General features: G+C 37.6%; 1 protein-coding gene across 1 annotated transcript in view; it reads right to left on the reverse strand.

Moving 5' to 3' along the window:
• Positions 1-24954, reverse strand: part of tay (tay bridge kinase) — a 34373-nt gene that overhangs the window by 7855 nt on the left and 1564 nt on the right. The window contains exon 2 of the mRNA XM_018502680.1: positions 24806-24949. Coding sequence (XP_018358182.1) covers positions 24806-24949 — 144 coding nt within the window. The remainder of the gene's footprint in view (positions 1-24805; positions 24950-24954) is intronic.

Below are 24954 nucleotides of genomic sequence, written 5' to 3' on the forward strand. Positions count from 1 at the left end.
CTTAAGGCTTATTGCATCTTTCGTGTTTCGGTTGATTTCTCATTGGATCTAAAAGTATAAACCAATCATATCGAAGAATCTTACAACAGTTGCAACGTTGCTTTTTGACTGAACGTAGCCAGAATATATATTTTTTCTCTCACTCTCTCTCCCCCTCTCTTTCTTTTCGAGCAAAGATGCGCCAAGACATGATTGATGAGAGCTATCACAGTTGGCACAAGCCGCTCGTTCATTCATACGGCTGAACTGAATCAGCTGACGCGCATTATTCTTAGAGATAGTCGCACATTGTGCTCAAACGACGCGATGTTTTGTCAGATTGAGATTAACAAGCTTCTGTAAACACACAAACCCCCCCCCCCCTTGAGCGAGACGGTTCACCTTAAAAATGTAGCTCGCGAGGTCGCAAATGTCGATTCGTTGCATCGTCGTTTTCTTTGCACGCGAGCTATTTTTATTTTAAATATCGCGATACGACAGTGACGCACGTTTTTTTCTAACAAACAACGGTTCTTCCCCGCAAATTGCCGGTGTTCGTACAGCAAATTAATTTACAATCATAAATAACGCCTGTGTCAACTTCTGTCACCGAGATAGTTATTAGATGATTACCTGCTTTCAAGGCGTTTATAACGCTCGCCGTTTGAGCCTACAGAACGAAACACTCGACAATTATCGCTTGTAAATATATTACGAAGATTATATCAGATAAGTGGATACGTAAAAAGCCATATGACTCATTCCGCGTGCATGTGTATGCCACGTAGTAGAGGCCTGCTCACAAAAATCGAGCGGGTACACCTCTGATTGACGTTAATACCGCGTTAGACAGGAACGTACGCTATCATCGTGTATATCCACAATGATTAAATCCTTTCTCCCGCGACTACGCGAGACTGTATGGGTTCAATTCCGTAAACCCCCTATGGCTTTTACCGGTGGTATGTCACAACGTTGCCTTTCGCAAGAAATATGCGCACGATAATTCATTACAGCTGCATATAATCGAGACCCGCCACGATATGGCATCCAGTGTTTGTTGCACGAGGTATCATCGCAGCTATGACGTAAGAATACAAGGTGTTTTATTCCTCATAATGGTAGCCGATGGTGATTTTGGAGTAGATTACTCATTGGTGGTAAATTTCTAATAGCGGCTCTATATTGGCTTGTAACATCTTGGACTAATTTCCTAATTGGTCATCGACCGCACATCTTGGAAACGAAACACCTTTGGCTGCGTTCAGTAGACTTAACAGTTGAAGCCCAGTTTCATAATTCGCAGTTAACTCCTTGGGACCTTAGAATTCTAGAATTGAAATGAGGAGTAAGATGAACCTCGGTTAAAAAGTTAATTGCGAATTGCGAAACCGCGGGTCTGAGTGAACGCGATTGACGTATTCTTCCAGATCTAAAAGTCTGATTAAATGATCTAAAAGAATACACTAATAACAGCGAGCGCTCACTCATACCCGTTTCCACCAATGTAGATTAACTGATCTCAATTTAATTTACTTTTCATCATTTCTCTAATTCTCAGAAAAGATGGGAAGTTAGCTGGACTGAGATTAAAATTAAATTACATTGGTAGAAACGGATATCAAGTGAGTTTGCTGAACGCGCAGTCCTTGTATTCTTACATCATGACCAGTCGGTTTTTCTCCGCGAAAATCCAAACGAATGATCCGCGAGCGTATATGATCTTGGAACGGCGCGGCAGAGAGAAAAACGGACGTTGGAAGTGGCAATTACACGAGCGCGGTTCAAGCCGACGAATTACATGACTCGTTGATTCTGTAACGAGCTGTTGCCCCTGTCGTCCTGTTCTCAAGACTATCCTATTACGGGAACGACACAAGAACTTAATTACGATTAATCGCCTGTGTAAATGAAGAGAGAAAAAAAAGGAAAATCTACTAACACGGTGCGATTATGTATTTAGGTATATGTGAAAAAATCCTTCGAACTTTGTCGTCCATCATGCACCTCTTCTTTTTTTTTTTGCAAGTCACGGCTCATGCCGCTCGAGGCAACGCGATGCGATAACGTTCTTATGCGTTACGCAGACGTTACGGCGTAACGAAGTTTCTTCACGTCGCGATACGCAACGTTGCATATTATTATGCATATAATTTTTGTCCGCGATCTCTTCTCTCTCGCCCCGCCCTCCATCTCTAGTCCTCTTCGTTTCTTTTTATTTGACGGTGCGATTTGCTTACAAATGGTAGCCGAGTCTTATGAGACTATAAAACGTATTGTCCATAAACACGAATAAAAAAAAAAAAGGATAGATTTTATCAATGAAAATGTATTCTTTTCATATTTACTTCGGCATAACTTTTGTTACAAAAAAAAGCATGATAAAAAAAATCAACGCAGCGCGCCCGGGTATTGAGATGTAAAAGCTATTAGTATGCATGAATAAAAAGTACTAGAGTTGAAGAGTCGGGCGCAACAATCGAGCTAGCCCACTTTTTTCCCAACAAACGACTTGTTTACCATTTGGCATTCAATGAATAGTGAAATCTATCGATTGTTCCAACAGCCATGCGTGCGTAAAATTAAATACGTGCACATATATCGCAGGTATGTGGAAACGGATAAAACATGCAGATCTATATAGCAAGGTTTCTCTTACGATAATTGAGTAACGCTTTATTAATAATAAGTAATAATGTAAGAAAAATGTGCCGATTAAAAATAAAAAAATATCTTTATTCAATTTTGAATTATTTACATTGTTCAAAATTTCTTGTAAAATTGCCAAAAATAATTATGTTTCTAGATTTTCCAATTTTCCTAGCTGTACAATTTTCTTATTTTCTTATAGATGATCAATAGCCATTTTACTTTTTCTTCGTTTATAAACATTAAACACACGTTTTTGTTTCCTGTGTAAAACGTGTGTGTGTTCAAATTCATTCGTAATTAAAGAATCTAATTTTGCACTCATTTCCTGGAACACAAAAATATTTAATAGTAAAACAAACAAAAACTATTTAAAAAGATTGATTCAAGTTAAATTTTAGTTAAACATGCAGGAATTGTGTTCAAAAAATTTTACCTGGATGCACCCGCAGGATCTTTATTTCGTAATTCTTAATGAGTGTTAAAAGTTATAGTGTCGTTGTGCAGTTTTTTATACCGTACAAGGTAATTCATTTTAATTTTAATAAACAAATATTTCAAAAATATGCAATTTTATAAAAAAAATATTCCAAATGAAAATTGAATAGAGAGAGATGTCGTCATTGTACGTCACTATATCATACTTTTATTCGGAATGTTTTTTATTAAATGTATGCCCGTTTCTATCAATACAGATTAACTTTAATCTTGATCTAGCTTGCTCTTTTTTTTTGTAATTTTTAAAACTAGAAAAGGATAAAGAATTAATATATATAGAATAGAGGGATTGAGTGCACCTGGACGAAGTTTTTGAGCACAGCTCTGCAGTTACAGAATAAGGGTCCATTTTATCCTTATTCACTATTCAATGAACGAACAACAGGATAAAATGATAAAATTCCCAAACGTACGCGAGACAAATATCGAAAAATTTCAATACGCTTGAAAATGTAAAAAAAAATGAGATTGAGCATTTATTTGAGTTCTAGGGCAAGTCCTCTAATAATTTTGAATACAAAACAGCAACAGTACAAAAGGTAAAACAAAATATAGAAAGAAACGGAAAAGGAGATAGGAGATTTTCGAAAATCAAGGAATGTTCGACCCAAGGGATCTCAACTCGCGAGAGAAATCTACGTTCGTCACGGAGAATCGCGGCGTATACGCGTGAGGAACAAGATAGAAACTTCCACGGCGCGGCGAGCAAAGTTCCTTGGCTTCGCGGTGCGAATCGTGCGGAGGGAAGGTCGTTCTCGGACACGCGGACGTTCCACCGTCCATGGGCACCGTACAAGCTTGCGTGCGTGTAAGCGTGAGTGAGCGAGCGAGTACGTACGTACGTGCGTGCGTGCGTGCATGCCGTGCATTCGGGACCGACCGGCCGGCCGGCTACCAAAGTCGTCCGTCCGCGCCGCGGCGTTGCCGCGTTTCCGTCCGTTTCGTTATGTTGACACGACCGGGCTTGTGCTCTAATCAACCGGCCGCCGCACCGCACCGCACCGCGCCGCTCCGCGCGCTCGACCGTACGCTCGCTGCCTGCGCTGTGATGTTAATATACTCTCGCCCGTGTGTACACAGGTACACCGAACGGACAGATGACCGCGCGCGGTTTACTCGCGAGTAATGCTGTTAATGTACCCGCGGGACGAGGGGACGATGACGACGATGGGAGTAGGCAACCCGGGCTCCCGCAATCTTGTCGAGCACGAAGGGAAAGGGGGATCGTATCGTTTAATTCACCGCGAATCTACGGACAAAATGATGCTTTCTTGTAAACCAGAGTGTGGACCGCTAATTTCTCATTCTAAAATACCACCTTTTTATTTCTGGTTTTCCGACAACATTTTCTGACTTTCCTTGACTTTTTACAATTTTTTGAAATTTTTAATATTTTCGTGCTGATTTGGAAATTGTTCGATATTTTGTTGAAAAAGCAATTTAACATAATATAAATTATTATTAATGTTGCTGACACTGCTTGCATTTTATTGTTAAGTTAGTAGTATTCCAAAACTGCAAAGGTGTGATATGTACAAATATTAAACTTCTTTAAAGTCAAGAATTTTTATTTTCCAGAAAATTTTGCAAAATTCCTTGACTTTTTCTCGATTTTTAGTTTGGTGGCAACCCTGTAAACACCCACACACGTGTCTCTCGATATCGCTTTTGGAATGCGCGCTCCGCTCTAATTTGTTGCTAAAACGATGCGATAGAAAATCGATTTTCTAAAAAAAGTCGCTTGAAAGAAATCGTTTAATGCAACCGGTAGAAGCGGGACTACTTTTGTAACGCGGAGTTACAAGAGGTTGTTCACTTATTACTTGTATCAACCAGGACGTTAACACTATTCAGGTTTATTGCGGAGAACTTTAATCCAGTCTGGACTCTCGTAATGTTTACGGGTAAAATATCATAATTACGCATAAATTGTACGTTGTGAAAACGCGTTGCGAGCATAAATTAAATTTATAATGTTTATACTCGCGCGTGTTTAAATCTAATATATTCGTTTTTATCGCGCGGCGCGATGAAGGTGTAACGGGCATGGAATTTTATGGATTTAGAGCCATACGGTGCTTATACAAAGGCTTTTTTTCGGCAATCGGCTTTTTACATGATCTCGTCCACTTGTCTTTCCAATTAAGCGTTAATGAAATCACTTTGCCGTTAATAATCACATCGGAGGCGATATCATCGCTGTAGACATCGTGTAAACTCTGCGTGCGCGCTTTGACAGATTAAAGCGCGCGGATTGGGTCAAGTATATACGAAAGGAATACGAGCGCCCAACTTTACTTCCTATTACTCGTATAAACACCGGGATTGTTTCCTTTAGCAGGGTGAAATCTAGGGTAAAACACCCCCCAACGTGTAGTATTGTATTTTTATAGCCGTCATAAATCGTTCGTGGGAATGACAGGGAAAATATTGCCCGTGTAGATTTACAATAAACAAAATAAAATAAAACACTCGCGGAATAAAACTGTTTTTCACCCATACGTTTACGCGGAACACACTCGTTCAGATGATTATCGTTTCGCCCTATTTTCAACGTGCACGAAGTTCGCGCTGACAGAAATTACCAGACAGATTCTCGTGCGCCTCGTGAGAGAGAGAGAGAGAGAGAAAGAGAGAGATTTTCCGGGAGAGCGCGAGATAAATCACTCGATAACACGCGGCTTATAAAAGAGCGTTAAATTTGACAACGATGGATTCTCCTTTCTATCCGCGTGCCACAACTAGCGTGTAAAAGATTCCGCGTGACAAAACACTCACTTTTCCCGACGAGTGGCTGACATAACCGAGCGCGAGGACATATGGCTTGTGACAAAGATTTCGGCGGTTTGCCAGTGGGAAATTGACGCGGTGAACGGCGTCTGGCGTTCGTCCAAAGTTATACGAAAGTAAACACGCATCATCCCCGAGTATTGTTCGCGTTAGCGGGGTTACGTCGCTTCGTTGTGCCTTATTTCCGCGCGTTTATTTCGCTCCGCGTGCGCGACCGTAATTCGTTCATTAGTGACCCGCGTTATCGCGGTGGTTACGAGACGCGGGGACAAAATAAAAATCTCCTCGGATCTACCTCGTCTTACACGAGATAACGTCACGTCGCAGTGTCTCTGATTACCGCAACCAGAAAATCTGAGATTCTTTTTTTTTTATTTTTTATATTGGAATTTTGGTATCTAATAGCAAAAATTTGTACGTATATTAAGACTAATATTGTTTTAACCCCTTGACGAGATTAAAACAATTAATCTTGATATACATCTGTAAAACCCATTCAATTTATGTTAATTAAAAGACACTAATTAATTTTAAGCAACCAAAATGACCCATATAAAAAATGAATATTAAGTATATTTTAATAAGAATAATCCAATTAGCGGATATAACATAAAGAAAATTGAATTAGTATTTTTGACAAAGGTTTATAATTGAGTGGATCCAACTGTTTAGCTCCGAAAGGTTAATGAAAATTTTCTTGGCCGCTACCCTCTTGTCTTTCAATATTTATCGTTAAATATTTCAGTGTTGAAATATAATTCTAGATTAATCTCTAAATCTGAAACAGTGAATAATCACCGATATCAATGCCCGGTATGTCATTGATAATAATCGGTGAATGAAATGTGAGATCCTTAATCTAGTTAACCTTTATTAGGTGATCTAATTAACCTTGATGTAATGCATAAACTCAATGAATATGGTACAGTATATGATATTAGAAGTTTGAAAGTAACGTGCAAATATTAGTATTTTAATTATAATATACAATACTCAAATTGTCTTTCTTTTTAATTCAATTTCACTAATGATCGAGTATGCCACTGGATAATCAGTGACTATCCACTGATTCAGATTTAGAAAGTTATGTTAAAGCGCAATATATATATACATATATATTATATACATATATGTGTGTATCAAATTAACTAAATGTTCAACTGCGTGAAATTTTTTACCAACAAGTAATTCACGACTTAAGCTTAATTCGCGAAAAAAAAAACTCCTTACATGCAGTTCATAAACTATTAGCAATTCTAAATTAATTAAAAAAATCTCGTTATATGCAGCGCACAAATTGGTCGCCATTCCGTAATATAGACGTGTGTGTTACAAGCATCTGCAAAGTCTCCACAACGGAAAGGACGATGTTACGCGAGACGATGTTTATCCGACGTGGAGACGCACGCTCGCCTACGCGGGATAATAAACGGAAGACGACCGGGTTGTTTGGTTTAAACGACAGAACGCGGCAGCGTGTTGAGAAATATTGTCAAGATACACCACCAACAGGATGCTTCAAGACGACGCAATTCGGTTCTCCGTAGCTGCGGACGGGAAAAGTTCTTATCGTGTACCGATACGTTTCGCACTTAAAGCGACGTAAACAGAGCGAGAGGAATGCGATCACGACCAACGCAACAAACTTTAACTCTGTCATTTCGATCGAGAAAGTTGCATTATTACTTAGCTCGTCGATGTAGGATAAGATACAATTTCGAACACGATATACTTCTGAACGAAATAAGATTTGAATCTACTTTTCGAGGTTCAAGTAAATAACCATTATTTTGTTTCTTACTTTTTAATTAACGAATTAGATTCTAATCAATTTTTATTATTCTAATCAATTTTAGTCAGAACAATATAATTTTTTAACTGAAAGATAAAATTTTTTTAATTCACATATTAATAATTTTGTAATTTAAAAAATTGCGATGGTCTCACTAAAATTTGGTTAGAATAACAAAATTTTGATTAAAATACAATTTTTTAATTTAAAAAGGAGAAAGTTTTTCGCATATCAACAAAAAATAACTGTAATCAAATATTCCTCTCAGTATTTAATATCCTCAATGAGATTAAGGTTACCAAACTTGTACCTCGAAATTGGATTTAGATCTTATTTCGTTTAGAATTATACCATATTCGAAATTGTACCTTATCTATGTACCTATAATATTTATATTCGTTAAACTAACGATTGGCCGGACTCGACAAAAACACGTATCAACGAAATTATCAGAGCGACTGTTTTCTCACCTCGCCTCTTCAGTTTGGTAAACTTGAATGAAAGTTTATGTAGAAAACAAAAACAGTATTATCTTCGAAAAACAAATATTTTCAAAGTACCGCCGCGTTATTGAGAATAACGACCGAGTCACGTCTTAAATCATTCTCAGGGCGAGCGTAGAAAGATACATAATAGAAAATAATCGTAGGATTATCTAGCAGCGGCAACATAAAATGACGCTTCCATTATGTATTTTCTTCTGAAAATGCGAACACCCGTGAACATTTTCTTAAGGGAAGAAGTCTAACCCAGTGCCACGATAAGGTGCCCAAAGTAAGGCGCTGTCTTCGAAGCATTAAATTTTCCATCTAGCCAAGAATTAAGCATCAGGTATCCCGAGTGCGTGGGCCATCCGCTTACGCCACTGGCCCGGTCGGAACGGTGCGCAATAAAGCATTTATCCCGACGTAAACGAAAAAAAAAAAGGAGGGAACAAGAGAAGCGGACAAAGGGAAAAAAGGGCCGAGGGGAGAGAGAGAGAGAAAAAAAAGAAATAGCGGTCCGACAAAACCGGTGGCGGTAAAAAGATTTAGCGCGGCGTAAACGCGGCGATAAAGTCCGGAGCCCGCGCGAGATCATTCCGTGCAAAAATCTTTCGCCGATTTGCACGGCAACGCGTAACTCAGCCCGTTATTACGCGCGTTCCACTCCACGCGCGGAATTCCGCGTTCCCGTGTTCTCTCGCGATCGTCGCGTGAAACGGTGACGGCTCTAAAAGTGAGCACCGCGTCATTATCGCCGTGCGACGTGTTCCTGATGTTTATCGCGGATAATACTGCTGCGCGATCGCTTCCGCGTGCGAGCGATTGCGCCGCCACTTTTCCGGGGGAAAATCATCGATCCTTTCGCGTTTCTCCCAGGGAACAAGAATTTTGAAGTAAATTCGCTGATTATTTAAGCGAAATAATTTTTTTTCCAATTAATCCTTACCGTACTAATTTGGGTAACTAGTGACCGAGCGATTCCTGTTCGTGCAAGTTTCTTTGAGTTTTTCGGTAATTATAAATTATACTACATTTTATTTATTTTCCAAAATAAAGAGTCAATATTTATTCTAGAAAGTTGAAAGTATGTTGGTGAATTTTTAGAGATTTTTAAAATTATTTTGAAGAGATGTAAAAACGAAGAGATTTGAAGTGAATGATATGGATGAGGCACCAAATTGTAGATGGTACGGTAAGGGTTAAATAAGAGAAATGTTATATTCAACGGATCTTAGTACTTAATATTTCGATGTAAATTTGTACACATTCTGCACATCGCGCCGAAATCAAAGTCTTGAAACGCAATAAACAGAACTACAATAGTAATATCATGTATTAAATTAATAAGCAATTAATAATATTGACGTTAATAAGCAACTTACAAGAATGTTAATAATAGATGTTATATAATAAAAGTTTTAAAAACTATGAATAATTTTATTGCGAAGAATATTACCTCAGCCGGAATTCAAACTCGGATCTGATAATTTTTTTTATCCTAGAAAACTTTCCTAAATTGGAACTTTTGGGGATAAAGCAATTAGAAGAAACTCGCCTCCACGAAGATGTGAATGTAGGATAAGAAATCCTACTTTTGTCATTTTACATTACTTCACGCTGAGACTGGCACAAAGCGGAACGTTCGTTTGTAAGGAATGTAATTATGTATGTTAAGTTAAACAACATTATATTCTTTTTCGGACCAAGAACTGCGTTGATACTTGCAACCTCCTCTTTTATATTGTTGTTTAAATTTTAAACGAAATGCTAACTATCGGACACGTGACACGTGAAAATGAATAGCAATAAAGTTATTAGCTTCCCTGCTGAATACATTAAAAGTCCACCGAAATCAAAACTACATTGGAATATTTTAGCATTCTCGTTCTCGTAACGATAATTTGCGAAAAATAAAGAGAGCAGAATTTCCATTTTTTCTCGAATAAATGTAATACATGATTCTTTTTCGACTCATTTTCGTTAAAATTTTTCCCACAGCTTTTGAAGGAGAGATATATCCTGAGGAATACTTAGCGACTTAAAATATCTTGTCGAAACCTGACTGCTTTTATCATTATCTCTAAATTTTATCTCTTTTGAAGAACGTAAATGGACAATCACATCATCTTCCATATCATAAAACGTTTGAAATATGTATACGCTCTCGATGTCGTTTCGACAGAATGAAAGATATCGATTTATCTTCGAAGACTATTTCTATAAATACATAAAAGAATACGTATCTTTCTCTTGAACTATCGTATTCTATATATGAGGTAGAGAGAGCATTTCAAAATCCGAGAAACACGGTCGCTTCTCGTTTTACGGATTCCTCCTTTTTGCGAAAGCAACCGCAATGACCCAAGGAAAGATGCGAAAGTAAGAGACGTGGACTTTCTTCCGTATCTTAGGGAATTACGAAGAGAAGTGGGTCACTTCTCATGCAGGTGCAAGCGACTTTCTTTGTCGCCGGACACCGATGTCATGTCCCCCCATATCGATCTCTATACACTCAACCATCACAGCGCTAAAACCTTTTCTTTTACCCTTTTCAAAATATGAAAAAAAAAAATTATTACATGGAAAAAGTCGTGGATGCGCAATTTTAGCAAAATCTACAGCAACATGAGATGTACGTTTTCGTCTAAATAAATGGAAATGTTTATTTACAAAACGCGTTTATTCGCCGCGCGTATCTCGATATATCATATCGTTGATAATTAATCGTTGGTAATTTATCCGACGGATCTCGTGTATTTGCTATCGATACCGTTGAATCTCATTTATTTACCAGTATTAATAAGAGCTTTTGTATAATTAACTAAAAGCGATAAATGTAATGTAGTTTTTATTAATAACCCGGAGATTTAAAGGATAACGATGTAGGGGAGAGAGAGCGAGCGAGCCGATCGAGCGCATTTTGATTCATTATTAAAATATGCTACCTCGTTACGCATTCATCGTTGTATCGCGTATAATTCGGGGGATAATAGAATTATTCGCCGATGATAGTCAATTACATTGTTGCCTTTGAGTACCTCGGTAATTTTTATAAATCGCTCGCCATAAAATAACTCAAAGCGCATGCTTAATTATAAGGTAATTAGGTTATCACGTGTCATCCAATTGTTATCGCTCGTACGGCAATTAGCGGGCTGCCGATCGCTAGGTTTATTATTTTTTAACGAACTGTGAATAACGTAGCGACGTACTCACGAATTATTTCACGAGGCAATTGAACGAAAAAAAAAAAAGAAAAAAGTAAAAGTAGACGAGCAGTGGATTTCGTTGCTTAATACCACGAAAAAATAATATCGTTTCATACAATAACTTCAATGTTATTCCAATCGTCACTAAAATTCTGCATATGCTTCAAATTATTACAACATTTATAATCCTCTAATGATCACTTTTGCGTGCAACGAGATGAAAATTGAATCGCGACGAGCAGGTATGTATTGAATATATACGACAGATATCTATGAAAATGCATAGAACGAACATTTCTCGGAGATATTTCATCGCAAAGATGGGACACGGATAAATTCCACGATGATAAAAAAGAACGTAGCTTAAAAGATTTAAATTTATCTACTTTACGAAATCCTTTTAAAAGAAGACGATTTCGCAAAACAGACATTTAAATCGTTAATCTTCGATGCTATACATCAAAATATTATATATTAAAAATCGACATATATATATATCTTATGCCTTTTGCGTTTATTAAATAATAAAAAAAACCTAACAAAATATAACGCAGTTGTCATAGATCAACGTACTTAAATCCGTAATTAAATATAATTTCGAATTCAAATGCGTTTTACTGCGCATTTTAATAAACTGTTTTGTTAATAAATTTTTGTATTCAAACTTTCTGCACGTTTTTCCCGTACGTAAAAAATGGTTTAGTGAAGTATCTAAAAATTTAATTACACACAGAAAAAAGTCATTCTATTGTTATAAGAAAAGTGATTTTTTTCGGTTTACCTTTTTTCTTTCAAGTAATGGTCATCTAACAAAAAATAGTTTTTTATAATAGCCTTGAAATATACTTATAAATTCAGAGAAGACAAAAAACTCATTGTCATATATTAAAAACAAGAATTTATTTTCTTTTTTGAAGCATTATATAAAATTGTATCGAAAAAAGAATATTATATAATAAGCGAAGAATTTGTTTTAATTTAATAATTTTGATTGAAATATTTAAATTTACTAGGATTCAAAATACATTTTTAATAAATTTAATACTTGTGATAAAGTTATAATAGATTTGTGGATACAGAGATATAGACTTTTGAAATATTTGAAACAAATAATTAATATTTACAAACACAGTAATTAATATTTAAAAATACAGTTTTTTTCCCTGTGCGTAGATAGATTTGAAAATAATTTTATTAAACTATTAAAACAATTATACACGCTCAAACTGGATGCTAGAATATCAATATTTTTTTGCAGCATTGCTCATTACGCTCGAGTCTCTCACACTGTAAAAAGTTCGTTTGCATTAATTGGAATTCAGGTTAAAAATGAACAGAATTTTGTGGTTGAAGAGAGAATCTGTTATAATTCTAGTTGAGATAACTAAAAATTCTGATTAATGTAATCGTTCATTTTGAATCAAAAATGTTTCTCAACGCACATAATTATTTTAATGGTCCAACAAAATTATTTTCAAATCTGCATCTATAAGTCAAACTTTTAGATATTTCAACAAAATCGTTTCCGTCTAGAAATCCCAGAATTGAAGCCACAGTGACTACTCTCTCCTAGCATACTGTATATACACTTTTGACTTTCAACCCTTGTGTTCGAGGATTCGTGGGGCTTCTTCAGCGACGGGGACGTCCGTCAGTATATATCCGACGGATATATACGCGTATTTCATCCGGGTGATCTCTGTTGACGGATCATGTGGCAGAATTCGACCGTCCTTGCTTCCCACCGACGCGACGCGACGCGACGCGACACGCGTCGCGCGAATACAGCAGCTCTGATTTATTGAGTGGCGCTGCTGACCTCACTCCCTAGTCCCTCGACCGAGGCCGAGGCCTCGGGATGGCTAACGACATCGCGGTTCGAGCGAGCCCTCGGTGATGCGCCGAACGCTGGCGATTTCGTCCGACGCAAAATTACGTTTCTCGGCCGACGAACTCGAAAGCCCTTCCTTCCTTCCTCTCTCTCCTCTCTCTCTCTCTCTCTCTCTCTCATTCTCCCTCGCTTTCCCTCTTTCTTCAGTTTCTCCCGCTCGCGACGCGAAGGAAGACTCGACTCGTTACGATACGAAAAGTTTCAAGACACTCGGTTAGTTGCCGCGAAAGAAGTCCTGAGACATCGTTCGCTGAAACGAGTAATTCGAAGCCTTGTAACGAGCGCATCTTATCATTGGGGTCTTATCAACGTACACCCTCGTAAGGCTACAAGTGTTTATTTTGTATCGGCCGCGTACGATATTTTACTCGGCATCGAGCGCGTGCATGTGCTGACTGTTCAATTTGCAATTTAAATTCGTATCCTTCTCTGAAAAGGCTTATGATTACCCGTGACATAAAGTTTCGTGTATTTTCTTCCTTACTGGAGTCTGTATTATAATGAAGTAACTGTGTTTATATTTAGCTTCTTCGCGAATCGCGCTGTCCCTCGAAGGATATAAGAAAAATGACTCTCATGTCACCATTCTCTTCAGCGTGTTGTGATGTAATAGACTGGTCGATACATAATGTACATTAATCTGCCGATGTTCGGAATCTCACCGGTCCACTTAATAAATTCATATAATTACATGTCAATTAAGTCATAATTCCCTCTGTGCCGCGCATCTGAATTGTATCTACATTATCGCGAATATCAATTAATGAAATTATCTTTAATTTAATGTTTTATATGCTTCGTGAAGAATCAGTCTCTCTCTCTTTCTCTCTCTCTCATTAAATTATTAATTAAGACATCGTCAATTCTATTAATTCTTAAACTCGCTTCCTCGGATACCATTCAAAATTTATACGAAACAAATAATATATTTAAGAAGATCCTATAAAGTCGTCTATTTTACCGAAGAAATTTATATACATTGAAAAAAAATTTACTATATCGTGATACACGTTTTTAAAAATAGTATTATTATTAAGAAAACATTTATTTACAGAAAATAAATATTTACTGTAAATAAATTACTCAATAAAAAAATAATAGATCAAATTAATAGTTTTTGTCGAATAAATGTATGTTTTATACATTTAGCAAATATTTACTCAGAACTATTTAAACAAATATTTACTAAAATTTATTATTATTTTTACTACTACATCAATATAGCATACATACGTACAAATTTTCTAACTAATTGATCTTTCATATTAGATACCCGATTCTAAGCACTTAATCTAAACCCAAGATTATTTTATATCTACAATACAAAACTTTTATATGAAGCAAATATTGTTACGAATCGCCAGAAGCTGATAAAAAAAGTAATATTTCAACTTTTTCGTTTTTGTCATATTCGATCTATTTGGACTATATTATCGTTTATACTTTAATTGTTATTAATTAAAAAAGGATTCTTAAATCAGTAAAAAGATAGGAAAATACTTATTTGAAAAATAATCGGTAAAACAGACGACTTTAGAATCCTCTTAACGCGTGGCATTTCTTGTATAACGAGGCCTCATTTGTCAGACAACGTGACACTGACCTCATCCCGAATTCACGAGCGAACATCGACGATTATCGATCGTCCCCAGGGCTTTTTAATAGAAAAGCCGCCTTCAGGACCGCCGTCAACGTCGATGATCAACGAGCCCGATATTTCGATCGACGCAAACGGCCAACGTACGCGCGAGGAAAGCGCGGTTCGATGTAATGCAGTTTGCGGATATCTTAATAGACTATAACGACAAGTGCGTTCCTCTAGATGCTCTATTCATAGAACGTATTGCCATTTATTATCGCGACTCTCGTGAACGTGGATGGGCGAAACGTACGTTTCTTAGCGGGGAGCCCATAATCGTAAATAACTTACTCCATTCTTCTTTCTCTTTCCTTTCCATTCTCTCGTAACGTTAACTTTTTCAAGTCGCTACCAGTTTATTTGTGCGCAGTATATGACAGGCACCGCAACAAAAAGCGATAGACAATAATTCCAAATGAAACAATATGTGCAGAGCATGTAACAGTTTCTTTTGTACGTGGAGCTTTGCTCCTGAAAAAAAAGCGGCGTTAAAAATTCAATCCAATTTAGTGAACCTCGCCGGTGACCACTGTTTTTTTTCATCACGGCGCACAATATCGTGATTTGCTGTCCGAGATTTTGTTAAAACAAATAAATTGTCCTGAATAGCTGTTAAATCAGTGGAAACCTAACCACAAAAAACGACAATATTATGTACAAATGCGAAAAAAAAAGGATGTCCACTATATATAATGTATTAAATACTAATTCAAAATCTGTCGTACAGAGAAAAAAGAAAGATACGGTGGAATGACTAGCGAAAATTGTGTATTGTAGTAGTTGATGTTTCTCATGAATCTTGAGGTATAATAATATTTATAAGCGTTGCGACTGAATTACGTCAAAAAAGTATATTGCAAAATATTTTGTAATCATGTTAAGCGTTAAATTGCAGTGTTATTAATTGCCGACATTTAATATGCGACGGAAGATATACACGTTGAAAATCCGCGGGTCGCGTTTCCACACGTTAAACTGATGCCCTGAAGCGTTATTACGGCATAATTACGCATGTACATACATTACACGGCGATGTTAACGCGCGACGGTATATTTTTCTGAAAACGGAACGATATCGTCCCCGACGGGTCGCGCGACGAGGGAAACAAATAAACGGGAAGAAACGGCGAAAGACACTCGTTGTGAGAGAATCGGCACCTGGCGGCGAGGTTGGAGTTTGCATTCCGGCAGGATCGGAGATACCAAAAGGATCTTTTTCCCTCCTGTCGTCGTCACCACCTCCTCCTCCACTCCCACCTCCACGCACAGACGGTGCGTGATTGCAAAAGGACACGGTGGAGCGAAATGGCGCCTTTGACATCGGACGCGCCAAATGCAATCCGAACGACACTCTCCCGAAACATTTCGCAAATCGGAGTCGAATGTTTAGCGGTGGACAGGCAAGTAAATGAAATTGGCTCGCGCAAGGCCGTCCACCGTTTTGCGGCTCGCTTTACCCGCGCAGTATTCCCAAATAAGAAAGTCAAGGTCACCGATAACGAGGGGACGTCTTTTTTAACAGGATCGAAATTTCTCGCCGTCTTACGATTCGTTATTATAATTTATCATGTAGGCTGCTGTATCTGTTTTATTTAATCGATTGCTTCGGTCTATTAGTTCAAAACATCGGTCACGCTCGCTGTTTTTTAAAATTATTATGTTTATAGTTAATTACACCAGAAAGAGAGAGAGGATGGGAGAAGAGAGGGAGAGAAAAGATAGAGGCAGGGAGAGGGAGAGAGATAAAGGCATTTATTAATATTCTATAGGGCAAACCCTCTAAGATATAAAAAAGATAAATAAAAAGAAAGTAAAAAGGAAAAGCGGTAACACAAAATATCAAAATAAAAATAAAGAAATACAAAGATAAGAGGGGAGAGAGAGCTGATTGTCACGTTCCGTTAGCAGAACGACCTTTCGAAGCGTTCTATTTGCCGCGTTCTCGTGATAACGGAGGCTCCAATAACCAGAGAAGTGGCGTCGATAACTCACGGGCAGCGGATGTGCTCCCTCGTCACATCCGCGCTCTCCGCGACCATTTCTATTTAATTTGTAACAGATTACAGCGCGAGAGAACACGTCTCTCTCGCGGTGTACTTTTAATTAAGAAAATAAAAACCGTTGCCGCGCGCGCGTCAGAGAGGGCGGATTTTCCGCTTTGCCTTTTGAACATCCAGCAGCTTGCTTTGAGCAGCTTGATTCATGCCGGAATATCTATTCAGGAATGATCGACAGGCCCGTTTAGACGGTACGCGTACTATTCTGCTCCGTCATTCGCACGCGCGATAACAATAACGTCGCGTTTAGCGTTTCAGCCGAGTTAAAAGGTACCGGTTGTTTTCCAATGCCATAAGGACGATTATATATGTCTTATTATTTTTTAAATATTCTACTTACGGAACAAATATCTATAAAAGTGCGTCCAATTGACTTATATAAGATAATTCATTATACTGGCGGAAACGTAAATATATTTTTACCACATAAAAATTACTAATAAAATTTGGAAATGATCCTCATTCGTTAAAGATATCTAAATGTTTGAATTATATCGATCGAAATAGAAATGTTTGAAATAAATTTCTTTTTTGTAAACTATAAAAACTTCAAGGAGGAAAATATAACTCCTCTTGATTCCTCCATTCAATAATGAGAACACGGCAGTTTTACTACAACTTAGCAATTATTAATACAAGTATTAATTTGCTCTCGACAATAAATATGTTGCCGCCGCAATCGATACGCACAAGGACGATTATACAATGTTCTATAAATATTTTGCTAGAACAAATATGAATCGATTACTATAATAAAACGTAAATCTATATACGTATTTCTATATACTAATAAAATATGGAATCGATTCGTAAAGATATTTAAATGTTCGAATTATAAATCAAAATAAAAACGCGAAGAGCAAGTTTTTTTTTGTAAATTATGAGCTTCAAAGAAGAAAATAATTCTTCTTGACGCAATGAATAATGAGAACACAGCGATTATTAAGACGTAGTAATTATTAATACAGTAAGTACTTCAGCAAATATATCAGTGCGATAAAAACGCTCAGGGTAACTTAGTAACACGTTCGATTTACATAGAAATGGATTATCTCTACGAAAAAAAGATGTATCGACTGTTCTGACATAACGATCTGTACACGCGCTACGATTTTTGTACCGTCGGGAAACAGACCGGCTGTAAGGAGTCACGCGTTGCTTCGGCTTCGTCACTGTTGTCCTTCAATCGTGACACGAGTAACGACGATAAAGTAAAAGAAGGCACGAGGCGATAAATTTACAAGGCGTGCGCGCACATACCGAAGCCGGTTGCATAAACAAGCGTAGCGAACGTAATGTTTATGATAATGAGCAGGTTTTACCTATGTTGATATGTATTTTGCGGTCGTCTTGTAAAACGGTTGCCTGAAGATAAATGTAATTTTTTTCCCCCTTTTTTTTTATGAAATAAAAATAAGCGCAAGAAATGCCGGGGAGACCGGCAGCTCCGCGATTACCACGTCAACGTGAGATAGATAGAAGTCTAATCTCAAATATTGATAACGAATATATCTGCAATGCCTCCATCGAGAAGGGGGAGAGGGAGAGATTATAGCTGGGGAGATTATAGGAGAGACTAGGGGGAGCGATGGTGTGTGTACGAATTACCGCAATGACGCACCGTAATGACGCAGTGTAATGACGTTTATGAGGTTTACGTGATGTTATCTCGTAATTATTCAATAAAAAGTTCAATTTTATCGTACGATATTTTTTATATTACGCTAAAGATTCGTTCGAGTTTAGCGAATTTGTAGAATATTCGCGTAAAAGGGCTACCGATCTCGAACAAAAATTTATCGTCTTGAATTTACAATTATAATTATGACGGAGTAATAATTCAATGTAACGGAGACACATTGATTTTTATTGAGAGTCTGGCTCCTTCTTCATTGAAATTCGTCTGGCATCGAGAAGCGCTGTTGGAAAAGACGAATCTTAGCGTCGAAAATGTCGCTTCGTAGATTTCGAATTTGCGTTATTTGAGGATCTCGGCGATACGTGTTATTTAGAAACCGACATGCATTATATAAATGCGGGTTATATTTTTATCGTCATAGGCGTCATAGCAATATATTGAAGGCGGGATAGACGTAAAGCACTGGGATCGAGCGGGTGAATGGTTGCAACAGGCGAGCCACCTGCAGATTCAAGCCAGCTGCATGGATGCCCATCGTCATAAACACGATGCAACCTTGATAGATAAACTATAGATGCTTCATCGATACGCGAAAAAAGTCTCGAGTGCCGATTAAATAAGAAAAGCAGAAAGAGATCGATAAGAGCCAACGTCGTAAAACGCTAAAATCGAACGAGGTTGAAACGTTTATTTTAGAAATAATGTGGAAATGTCTTTAATGAGGCGAAAAATAAGCATCTGCAATGACGATAGCTTCGCGGCAGTTATCTTCACGATTATCAGTTTGCAAAAGCAAATCGTCATTTCAGACGTGGTCGATATCGAAGAAAATTACGTCAAGTTATTTTATGCCCCGACGAGCAGTAGTATAAAAATAGAAATAAGCGAGGAATACGTAATTATACAATTTATAACGTAATCAGTTTTAAGATCGTTATAATTTTATGATCTAATTACCCAATTTTTTAATAAAATTTTAATTTTGTTAAACTCTGTAATATTTCATAGCGGTATCACGCTGAAAATATATATCATCCAAGTTTATCGAGTTTAAAGAAAAGATAGAATTTGACTTCAATGATGGAAGGATGAACGGAATTTGAGGGATTTATTCATGTCGACGGAATCGTAATATATAGCGTAATACAAATTTTAACGTGTATATTTCTTCCTCCACTCCCATCCGGTATAACCGAAAATTAAATTCAACCAAGTATTACCAGTGTTTTGACAAAGAAACGGATGACGGTGTCGCGCTTAACGAGACTTCGCAAATAATAAAACGTAACCGATTAACTTCCCGGCCGCGATAAATCACGATAAAGGCGTCCGCGCGCGTAATTACGCGGCATGTCTTCGGGTTAATTTGCAGATTTAATGTGCGATGCGTCGCGCCAAGTTTTTACCGTTCTCGCCGAAAAGAAATAATCTCGAGCGACGACGCATAAATCACGACGCGGGGCTCGGGACGCGATTAACAAAATAACTTTCACCTCGGACGGGTTTCTTTGGTAACACCTCGTAATGTTGCGGAAGCAGAACGCATCGATGTGTCCTTTTCACCACTTTTACTCCGCGAATCCGCGAATAAAAAATCCCATGGCGAGATAAACTTGATACAGGACCAACGTGAATTCATCGGATATTTATTTTCGTTTCTTTCAGTGATAACGATAGTTACCGAGTAAGCTTTTTTTGAAACAAAATCTAGTTCTATAATTATGTTTCTGCTTGAAAAAAAAAAAAAAAAGATTGTTTTTGCTTTAGGAAAGAATAAATCATGTTTAAAATTAAAGTAATCACTCATCTTTAATTGCACGTAATGAGACGTTCTCTGTGAATAAAAAAAAATTATTACGTTACCGTATTAATAATTGAGGTTTAATATCCTGTTATCACGTGGTTAGCGATACTATGTAGAAGACGTGAAAAACTGCTAATCATTCGATTAACTCGATCAAAACAGGGAATGCAGGAAAGCGGCTCGGCGAATTTAGAGCGAAAGAAGAGTCTCGCGTCTAAGGCAAAGTGCATACTCGAGAGTTTTGTTATCGAGGATCACTCGCGGAGAGAATGAAACTCTCAATTGGGCACTCATTAAGTGTCGCTCTCAATGTACGCCGGAAATTTTACTGTCGAGGATTGCTCGCGAGGGAATAAAACTCTCAAGGGCCACTCCCAGCGACGTATGCACCGATGAGCTTTACCGTCGAGAATCATTCGTCGTTACGGGACACCCAGTTCTTTAAACAAACCGGGAAGAGGACGAAATATATTTATCATTTTTATTTCTACACCATTTAAGTTTACGGGATCTATTTGGCTCTCTGGAAAAATTCTTCTAGTTTCCATACCTAATACGGCAATGTTAGATATCAAAGGAACAACGATGGTAATCCAATCTCTTGAATAAAATAATATTTTATTTTTAACTTCCGTGTATAACAAAATGTAAATCAATTCATATCTGTGGTTAAAGCAGGATTATTCCCTTTCGAAAAATCGTACAGTAGTCTAATTACCGTACTTAATGCAACGATGTTAGATATCGAAAGAATGGTAATCTAATCTCTTGAGTAAAATAATATTTTATTTTTAACTTCCATGTATATCAAAATGTAAATCAATTCATATCTGTGGTTAATTTACAAATAAACAATGTTTATGATAATGTATACATTTAATAAATAATAAAGTAGATTCAAGTCGAAATTGATACATTTATTGAGTTTTACTCCAGTATTTTTGTTAAATTAACGACATATTGAATAAGAGCAGTGGCGACTCACAGAACTGATTAAAAATAATTCAAATTTGATTTACTTTGACATTAAGAATTTAAGTCTAGGATCAAATTTAAGTCGGAAAAGCGCTCATTTCATGCCGCTTCGATTCACAAAGTCACTCCATCCAATGAAAACAATATTCTAAATTGATCCGCACCGAAGTGGAACCAAATTGAGAGTTGGAAATTAGACCAATGTTTTTTTTTTTTTTATAACCCCTCGCTAGTAAACGAGATTTATTAAAACGATCTCCCAACGATAAGATTGTAAATACACGTAAAAAACACAAAAATGTGTGTAAAACCATAGATTAAGAGGGACAAGCGTGACGACCCTTCTCACCGCAAAAAAAGACGACATCGTTTCTTTTAAAAAAAATGTAGTAAATGGGACACTTCTAATCTAATCGTACAGTGCAACATTTTGAAATTATATAGAAGAAAATATTATTTTTCATTTATAGATAAAAGGCAATGGAGGTACGCATTACGGCGCGCGTGTCGGCGATATACCTCACAAGGTCACAGTTCATCATTACGATGCAAATTTATGTCAATAGCGGAAAAATAAGTATTCGCCACGCGAGCGATTTACGATATCTCTTATCAACGAGCTCTCACGAACGACTTATCTATCTTCAGAACGTTCGGAACGCATTCGTGTTATCTCCGATTACAATCAGCTTTAAACGCTTTATCTTCGTTATCTTGACCAAGGTAACTCTTGACATATTTTCAAATACGTTAATTACAAATTTGTTAAAACTTCATTACATCACTAATACCTTTTTAGTATCTGTACAATTATATTTACATTCCATTTTGAATTCCGTTACAACTCTATATAAATTGTATACTCGGTCCACATTCACTTTTCGACGTTTCCGAGCAAGTTTATAAAGCCAGAGAAATTTCGTACGAGCACTTGAATAGGAAAATAATAACGCATTATTGTGTTTTGTGTTAAAGCCGTTCTATCTCTGACTCCCTTTCGCGAAGAGAACTCGCAGTCTCGCGCACCCAGCAAGTGGATTTTCATCTCTCGCTGCTCGTTCACGCGAGAAGAGCCTGCGTCGTGAATACCGTTACACGCTGCGAAGAAATGGTCGGTACACGCATTACGACGCGACGAGACGCGACGAGACGCGACGCGATGCGATGCAACGCGAACCGCGGGACAGGAGCACGTTCGCGTTGCTCGCGCGAGGAGAGCGAGATCGTGCTATCAGTCGCCGATATCGCCGAAGCGCGCGCGTTCCAAAGGCCGGTTGCATTGCACGGACAACGTCGGTTAAACTCTAACCGCGATTAAACCGCGCGAGTGGCCGAGTTCGAAAGCCAGAATGTCTCTAGCATCATTTGCCGACCAGAGTATCCAGTTGCTTGGAAAATAATAGCCGATCCATTTGACTTGAATCACTTATTTCGGTACGAGTACATACAATGTTCTTTTCTCTTTTGATCGGTTCATATTAGCGACTTTATGGCCACCCGCTCCGTTTATCTCCGCCAGTGACTCTTACTCGCCCAATTATGAAACTCTTCTGCACACGACACTAATTGCGTACGTGTTTTCCGTAATTAAAGTATATATATACGCCACCGAGATTTTACTAATTAACACGAGACTGTCGTGTTGTTACGTTTATTTTAAACGACGATACACTGATACTTATCGGGCTCGTGGAGGACGATTTGAGAACCACTGACCTGCACCGTCAATATTTTAAATGAACTTAATTTATGTTATCTCAATTAATTAAAAATATCAATTGGTTATTATGTTCCAATTAATCTCGTATTCCGCATATAAATTGCGAATACACTTGGCAAACTTATTTGAGTTAATTGAATAAACTTATCGGATATTAAATTACTTTTAATAGAATTTCTGGAATTCGAGGAGTTGTGAAATAAATAAATCTCTTTTTTTATACGTATTCATATTAAGTAAATTATTTTCTGCGCTTTATAATAAGATTATAATTCTAAAAAGAGGTGAATGGAAGAAATTGTTGAAATAATTCTTAAAGTTGCCTACACTCGCGGTTCGACTATCATGTCATGTTTTTTTTCGATGACCCCTCGCTGGTAAACACGATTCATTGAAAATCTCCCGGCGATAAGATCGTAAATATACATAAAACACAGCGACACGAAATGCGTAAAGCCACAGATTAAGAGAGACCAGCGTGACGACCTTTCCCGAAAAGAAAACATTTTTTAAAAACGTTGACCAAATAAGAGATACTGTGTACGCACAGTATGAGATACTTGAGACGGTACAACTATTTGCCTGCGCTTTTCAAAGCTTTAGAGAAATCTCTTTATCCATATGGCATATAGCTTGAGACACAATTGAAAAGCACAGGCAATAGAAGCAGAGAATAACAGATTTCAACCTATCCAGAAATTGTGTATCACAGAATACAAAGTTTTCAATAGATTGAAATCTTATTTGCTGTTTCTATTGCCGGTCTTTGACTTAACTGTTTTCATTTTGTTCCAAGTGAAAACGTAAAATTCGAATTTCCCCGATTATCTTTATATGCATTTTTCTTTAATTGCAAGTAAAAGAGATAATTCTAAAATGGATTTCTTGATTGATATTTAATAGCGATTCAAGCGTATTTTGTAAATATTTCTGAAATATACTCCCCCATATTTTGCTACAATGACAGTATGCACACAAATGCACAGTAGATCTGGAATGATTAATGAGGCAAGATAAACCAAGAGACTATTTGTCAACGATCGTATAATTCAAATGGTTACTGTCACTTTGAGAGGTAGAAAATCTTTAATTTCGATAGAGGCAATCGATGAGAGACAAAGATGGGCAATTGTATGACTTTGCAAATAAAAAAAAAATGAACGATATAATCCCTTGAACTTCTTTCTATCCTAATTGTTTAAACAGTCGAAGCATTACGTATTCAGCATTACGAATCGATTGAATAATCCGATATCCTGTTGGTCTCCTCGAGTAGCACAGACTCTCTCTTTCTCTCTTTTCTCTCTTTGTCGAGTTCATATACATGTATTTCCAACTTTCTATTTCTGAATATAATCCTCGGATACGTGACTCGCAGAAAATCCGTTTCCGAAAATCCGAAAGAAGAACCGAATTTGGTAAAGGATCGAAAGACAAACAAGAGAGCCGAGTAGGGAGGATTTGTAGGTTATCTCTAGGGTTATACTTTTAGGTTATGGCGAGTACACATCCGAAGACGACGAATATGTTCCGATTATCCTTTCCATTCCCCACAACCACTCCACCTGATATAGATGACCTCTATACAGATCCAATCGCGCGGATCTCGTTCGAGCGAGAGAAAGAAAGAAAAAGAAAGAAAGTAAATAGGTAAACGGACGTTCGGTCCGTCGCTCACCTCGAGTTCCTCGTAGGAGCGGAAGGCGAGGATGGCGAATCCGTCGATAATGTCCTCCTCGAAAGGTGGCTCCTTCTGGTTGGCGGCCGCGAGGGAAGACTTCTTGCGCGGCCTCGGGGGTCGCGGTGGCCTGGGCGGTCGCGAGTGGC

Source organism: Trachymyrmex cornetzi, unplaced genomic scaffold (assembly GCF_001594075.2).
Source record: "Trachymyrmex cornetzi isolate Tcor2-1 unplaced genomic scaffold, Tcor1.1 scaffold15, whole genome shotgun sequence".
Lineage (NCBI taxonomy): Eukaryota > Metazoa > Arthropoda > Insecta > Hymenoptera > Formicidae > Trachymyrmex > Trachymyrmex cornetzi.